The following is a 7278-nucleotide window of genomic DNA, read 5'->3' as shown; positions in this document are numbered from 1 at the left end:
ATATTAAAATTTTAATATTGAATAGAATTATAAATATTTATATTTAAATATTTTAAATATTTAATAATTAAATTAATAATTAAAATTCAATTTATATTTGCAATAAAAAAAATAGCTTATTAAAATTGGATGGAAGGAACGAATTTTATGTTCATGTTATTCATCTAAAATTTTAGTTAAAGGAGCAGAATTGAGGCACGAGGTGAACTGCACCTTCTCCATCGGCCAACATCCATCAACACAACTGTTTTTTATTGGTCAAACAAAACAGAGTGCTGCTTTTAGGCTCTTGGGTTTTCTCGTCAATTTTGTCGCACTACCAGCCCAAATCCCTATGTCGCAGCCACCACCCGACCCGACCCAAATTCCTAAATACCCATTTATTGCCAAGTCAACGGTTGTCTTCTCCCCCTCCAAGTAATCCTGATTACGCAGAGCCGGAAATTATTAATTATTAACTTAAGAGTTTGAATTACTCGTAAAATCCAAAATTACTGAAACAGTCCAATCTAACCAAACGCGTCACTAATTAATTCCTTCTGTTACTTCCCATAAAAAGTGATAAAATAATTATTTTGAATCTGTAATTACATAGCTGGTCTATTTTGTAGACACACCTCTCAGTTAATAATTATTTTTTTTAAAGAAAAAACTAGATTTTCCTTTTATTTTTATATATTCATACGTTTTTATTATTATTTTCAATATTAAAAAGCACTAAAACTTAGTCATCAAAAGAAAACAATCCAATTTGGCAAATTGTTATAGACAATAAAACATTATTCAATTTAGTTTTGTGTTGCATATAAATCTAAAGAAAAGAAAAAGAAACGAATTACGTTTGCGGAGTTGAGAATTTGACACAGATATATCAGCAGCTTCTTAGAATAAGACCTTGGGGTTATTGGTGAATGAATACCGGTGGGACTGAGTGGATATAAATAGACACACAAAAGCTTATGCATTAATACCTCATTGCATTTATAGAATAGAACAACAGCAACCTATCTCTCTCCAGTCATCACTTGCAAAAACAGGAAGACAAGAAACACCCCTCTTCCCTTTTCAGCTCTATCTTTTACTGCTTAAATCAAATATCATGTCCTCCAACATTGAGAGCTTGATGGGTCTTCTCAGAATCCATGTTCACAGAGGAGTTAATCTTGCCATCAGAGATGTCCTGACCAGTGACCCTTATATTGTGGTCAAGTTGGGCAAACAGGTCAGTCTTTTTTCTTTCTCTGTTTCTTGTGTTTTCTGTTTTTTTTTTTCCCCTTTTTTGGTAGAATTCTTTTGTTGTGCTTCTTTGATCGTTCTGGCTTCTGGGTTTTCTTGGTTTTTGAGTTTCTTGATGTTTGTAATCGCTTTGAATTGTTTACTGTTCTTTCTGTTTCTTAAAGAGTTTGGTCCTTTAATTTAATACTAATGTTTTTTCTGGAGTTGCGTGAATTATTTGGCTTCCACTATTTTGAAAACCAATATTTGAAAGGAAGATTCAATTCAATCTTTTGTAGATTCTCTTTTGCTGCTTTTTCAAATTAGCTTAAAGTCTTTAGGAAGAGCAGGATGCTTATTGGTTTACTAAGCCTTTGATTGTGGAGACTAGGACTGATCATCAGCAAGATTGATACTTTTCTTTTCTAGAGCAAAATGAAAAGTACTTATTGTTGAAACTTTAATCTTTATGGTCTAATTTTCCTCCTTAATCCAGTTTTAAGTCTAATCTTTAAAATAGGTTGCTTGGTTTTTCTTTACCTTTTGTTTTTGGTGTGTTTACAAGGCTGATAAACTCTCTCCTTGTATGAAAGTACACTTTCTTTGTTTCTCCCAAACCAGAAAGACAAAACTGAAAAGAACTGATTTTGTTTTTTCTTAGAACAGATATTGTCAACTGAAGAAAGTTGTGACTTCTCTAATTTGAATTTCAGTGATGTTTAGAAAAATTTGGCCTTTTGCAGAAACTGAAGACTCGTGTGGTGAAGAAAAATATCAATCCTGAGTGGAATGAAGACTTAACTCTTTCGATTAGCAACCCAAATCTTCCAGTCAAGATTGTGAGTATTACAGTCCTTTTTCACATTTTGTACTATATTTTTTTAGCTATTGGAGATCAATGGTAACCAGGTTCACTTTTCATGCTTAAAAATGAAAGAAAAAAAAAAGCTGTGTTTATTCAATACCAGAATTGGAAGTTAGCTATTAAAGAATACATGTCTTGGCTTGATGGATGTTTGAGGCCAAGAATTTCTGCACATCTAGATCTTTGGTTTTATCTTAAAAAGGGCATGCCAGGACACAGCAACCTTGTGTGTGGCTGGGGAATACTTGTCATCCAGTGATACAAAATGGTCATTGAATTCTACACTTAGTTTTATTTTGGTCATAAAATTTTAATTATTTTATCATAATTATTTAATTTTAATCGTATTTCAATTTAGTAATTTTATGAATAAAAGATTGACATGTGGCAAAATAAGCAATGGAAAAAGAGTAATTAGTAGAGAAAATGTGACATGTCATTTTTTTATTGACAAAGTAATTAAATTATAACTAAAATTGAAATTGAATGATTGAAATGAAATAAAATAAAATTTTATGACCAGAAAGAAACTAAGTGAAAAATGTTTATGTCACAGAGTGCAATTTTCACAGCTCAAAACCATAATCTTCTTGTCACATAGATGCATCAAGCGAAATGAATCAGGTTTAGATTATATGGGGTCATGTGGCTAAAAATGTGAGAAAGAGAAAGAAGTGGGAAGGTATGAGAAAATCTTCGCCAAACAGCAACTGAGGTTCTTCTTTTGTGAGTGTATGCATACATAATTGGGGCCCGGAGAGTTTCAGTAGAGTAGTATTATAGCCAACTTGTTAAGTCAGAACAGAATGTGTAAACAAGTTCTTCTATTTGCTGTTCCCTGAAATGTGTAGCATTGTTGAAGTACTTCTTTCTATGATAAATGCAGGGAGTTTACGACAGAGACACTTTCAGCCGAGATGACAAAATGGGAGATGCAGAGTTCGATATCCATCCATTCCTAGAGGCTCTAAAGATGCACCTTCAAGGCCTGCCAAGCGGAACCATAATCACAAGAATTCAACCAAGTAGGGAAAATTGCTTAGCTGAAGAAAGCCATGTTCTCTGGGTTGATGGCAAGGTGGTTCAGAACTTATTTCTTAGACTGCGAAATGTAGAATGTGGTGAAATAGAACTCCAGCTTCAGTGGATTGATATTCCAGGTTCTAGGGGTTTGTAGACTGAACTTATCACTGCAAAATGTACATATAAGAGTTCAAGAGTGTCATAAATTAGACTGATTTCTTTGATTGTTAGTGTGAAAATACTTGGATTTTAGTTGAAATGCTATTTGAATTGCTTATTTTACTCAATTATCTATTCTGTCATTGCATCTCTCAGCACTGATGGTATTGTAATCTCCATCTTATATTTTTTAGAGGGAAAATTTGGTTAAACATTTACAAACACAATTAGGATGCGTACAAAAGAAAATTGCTAAAATTACTCAATATTGCAGGGAGATAGAAACTTAAGATTGACGATAGAACACATTCTATTTGAAAACACTTTATTCTTATTATGAGATTACAAAAACTTGGAAAGTAAGACCCATAAATTTCTACCCAAAATAAGAAAAACTAAACATCAATAACAAATCACATCTAAAGACTTATTTGTAATGTACAAATGCAAATAATAAAGAAAAAAGAAAATAAACTAACACAAAAAATACAGATAAAAAGAAAAAAGAAAAAAGAAAATGCTTAATCCAATAGTAAACATTCATATTACTGAAGCAAGCAAACTGAGCTCAAGCAGCTATTCCAAGGACATGGAAAATGGAGAGAAGAACAAAGCCAATACAAAATAAACAGGCTTCATTCAGTGGAAGTGTTGGATTTGGGTTGCGCAACAGGTACTCTCTGTTGACTATTATTATTATATACCCATCAGATAGAATTCACTCATAGATGAAATAATCTGTACAAGAAGAAAAGAGAGCCCTCCAGAAGGCCTGTTGACAGTCAAAAACCTGACAGGCTATGGAATGGGCTAAGCCATTGTAGATCCTGTTAACATTTGAGTTAAAATTAATAAAAAATTAATTATTTATATATGTTATTTTTATTTTAATTATAAATAATAATATAAAATGAGTTTATAAAAAAATTAATAAAAGTTCTAATATCTTGTAATTATTTGTCATATTTTAGAAAATAATAATAATTTTAAGTATTTTTAATTATCTTCTTCAATAAGATTTCTAAAATTTTAAGATTTTATTAATGTAATAAATATGAAATTATTTAAGAAAATCATTTATTTTTATATATAATTAATATTATAAATGTAATTAATATATGATTTTATTGATTAAGAATTATTTTATAATTAAGAAATTGGCTTATTAATTAATAAATTATGTTAAAAAATATAATTAAAAAAAATTATTAATGGGTTGAGATGCATACTCATGTCTAAACCTTTGTATGGACCTATTATTTACCCAGTAAAATATAAACTATTAATTTATGAGAAAATTACATTATGTACCGTATTTTAAAAAATTATATTTTTTTACTATTACATTTTTTTAATTTTTGTATTTATTATACCCTTATTTCATTCATACGGGTTTTATAACTTTTTTTTATTTGTAATGTATTACATTTTTTTATTGAATAGTCTAGATGCTTTTTTTCCTTTTACCTCTTTTTTAGATTAATTAATAAAAACTGAATCAAAGTCCCTCTATGGATCAACAATTGAAATCATCGGAAAATTACAGAATTAATTGCTTGGTATAATATGCTTCTTAAGAAATTAACTGAGTCACTCACTTAACTCAACACTCGTATGAAAGAAATAGCTACTAAGATTAATGTGATTGTTGAAATACATCAAAACATACAGAGAACTCTCCATTTGCACCAGGCACACCTACTGTTTGTAGAATTGTAAAAGAAAGTAATCAATAAGAACTTAATAAACTAAATGAGTTAACATAAGAGACTTTGATATAATATGAGAAAGACAAATACGACCAAGGTGATGAATATCAAAAGTAGATAGAATTATGACTGTTCTTGTTTTATATAATTTAACATCTAATTTTCTTAATTTATTGAAGCTTGGTGTAATGGAGATGCAAGATGAAGATCAAGATAATAGATAAAATTGATATTTACGGTCTCTTAAAGGTTTGAAAATTGATAGAAATTGTGTGGATGTCTCTCACTCTGAGGTTCATATGAACATTTTTTTTTTTATATTATCTTTTCTTTTTAAGAATAGTGGAAAAGAAATATAGAAATTGAAGGGGAGAGACTTGTTCAAGCATACATGAAGACATGTATTTTTCTTTCTTTGACACATATTTATATTAATCTCTTGTAGAGAAGTCAATTAAAATTAATTAAGCGTAAATGATAGTATTGGTTAACCGAAATAAGTCAATAAAATAGCATTCATGATTTAAAGTAAGATAATTTTTTTTTTTTGCTTATTATGGGTTAATTTTCTTTAGTTATATAAGTTAGTTAGTCTTAAAGTAAAATCTCGGCATTAATTATTTTTAATCTTAATTGGCTTGTCACAGGACTTGGCATTTTTTGTAGCTCAACCTGAATACGCCAAACATAGAAATAATTAAGCCCTAGACGAAGCTTTTATAGTGAAATTTGTCATATTTTGGATGTTTAATATATAAAAAAAATATTAAATATATACCAACTAGATACCATAAATATATTAAATATGTACTAACTAGATCAAATATATATGAAATATATTTTTACTGAAGATACCAAAATGCTAACATATACTATGCATTTATAAATATATATTTATACCTTTGCTGGATATTTTTTTAAAATAATTTCTTAAAAACACAATTGACATATATGTACAATAAATTATATATCAGTTATATACTAAAGGTATACTAAATATTTATGAAGCATATACAAAAATTTATAAAATATATATCATTTTTTGTAACTTTTTTTTGTATTTTTTTTAAAGATATAAATGTAGTAAGTATATTAAAACAAGTTAAATATATTCTATTATATAACACTGGTATTATATCCATTGCTACTAAAAAATAAATTTAAAATTTAAAATATATTAAATAAATTTAAATTTTAATTAAAAAATACTAAAATATATACCTAGCATATACCTAACATATATCTTTTATTATATATTTATAAAACAAGTTCTTTCTATGACTATTTTATATTTTCTAAAAATATAATTTCTATTTATATAATAAATTACATTCTTAATAAATTCAACATGATTTAAACTCAATTTTTGACGTAATATTTATTATTCATATTTCAAAACATATTCTATGTTTATTATAATATATACCATTTTATATATTTTTTCATATAAACATACTATAATTTATTTCTATAAATTTTTTTATTAAAATAATTATTCTTTTATACTCACCAGAAAAGTAACAAAATCTCATTGATGGTGGTATTAAGATACGAAAGCTTCTTATTCCACAACAAGGAAAACACTTTTGTTATTCCAAATACTAAATTGAAACAAATTTTAATTTGATCTTTAAACTTATTATTAAGTGTCAAACTCGTATGAAATTATTCATTTTATAACGGTGAAATTTTATTCTTTGTACAGTTGAATTTTAGTGTCTAATAAAAATAATTTAGTAATACTCTTGTATATGCTCTATTTTTAGCACAATTCAATTTTTTTTTTTCATTTTTTAGATTGTAAAATAGTAATAGAAACATAATTTTTTTGATAAAATAAGTACTTTTAAATAATTTAACATATGATTACATATTTTGTGATCATAATAAATTATTAAAATATAGATTTTTTTAATTTTAATCAAATTTAAGAATTTTTTAATAAAATCTTAATATATTTATAAATTTTATGATACATTGTTAGATGTAACATTGCTTATAATATCATAATTTAATGATGCTTCAACTTAAATACATGCAAAAAATATGTAAGAAAATAATAAAAATATAAATATGTAATTAAAGAATGCTAAACAAATAAAACACATGGTATTTTTTTGATACAAAAAGATATCTCTGTCCTTAAATGAAAGATAGTCAAACCACGTGGTAATTTTTTAAACTTTATCCTAAATAAAATATAGAGAAAACTTGTAGATTAAATAAAAATCTAAAGAATAAATAATATTAATCCAACCTAACATAAAATTTAAGAAAATAATTTCTTAATATGAAATTACAGAATAA

The 7278-nt window shown here is 26.9% G+C and overlaps 1 protein-coding gene across 1 annotated transcript; it reads left to right on the top strand.

The window, feature by feature from the left end:
• Positions 1-825: 825 nt before the first annotated feature.
• Positions 826-3390, top strand: LOC8258903 (protein C2-DOMAIN ABA-RELATED 4). The gene is made up of 3 exons (XM_002533964.4): positions 826-1222; positions 1959-2054; positions 2967-3390. The coding sequence occupies exons 1-3, from the start codon at positions 1100-1102 to the stop codon at positions 3255-3257; spliced, it is 510 nt and encodes a 169-aa protein (XP_002534010.1). The 5' UTR covers positions 826-1099; the 3' UTR covers positions 3258-3390.
• The last annotated feature ends 3888 nt before the right edge of the window (positions 3391-7278 follow it).

This window comes from Ricinus communis, chromosome 5, assembly GCF_019578655.1.
Source record: "Ricinus communis isolate WT05 ecotype wild-type chromosome 5, ASM1957865v1, whole genome shotgun sequence".
Taxonomy (NCBI): Eukaryota; Viridiplantae; Streptophyta; class Magnoliopsida; order Malpighiales; family Euphorbiaceae; genus Ricinus; species Ricinus communis.
Note: the sequence above shows the minus strand (reverse complement) of the source record. Positions and strands in the feature narration are given on the sequence as shown.

Excerpts from the sequence above, each read along its gene's own strand:
- LOC8258903 (XM_002533964.4), top strand. The coding sequence starts at position 1,100 with ATGTCCTCCAACATTGAGAGCTTGATGGGTCTTCTCAGAATCCATGTT. Across the intron at positions 1,223-1,958 it reads TGGTCAAGTTGGGCAAACAG|AAACTGAAGACTCGTGTGGT; the intron begins GTCAGTCTTTTT and ends GGCCTTTTGCAG. Across the intron at positions 2,055-2,966 it reads CAAATCTTCCAGTCAAGATT|GGAGTTTACGACAGAGACAC; the intron begins GTGAGTATTACA and ends TGATAAATGCAG.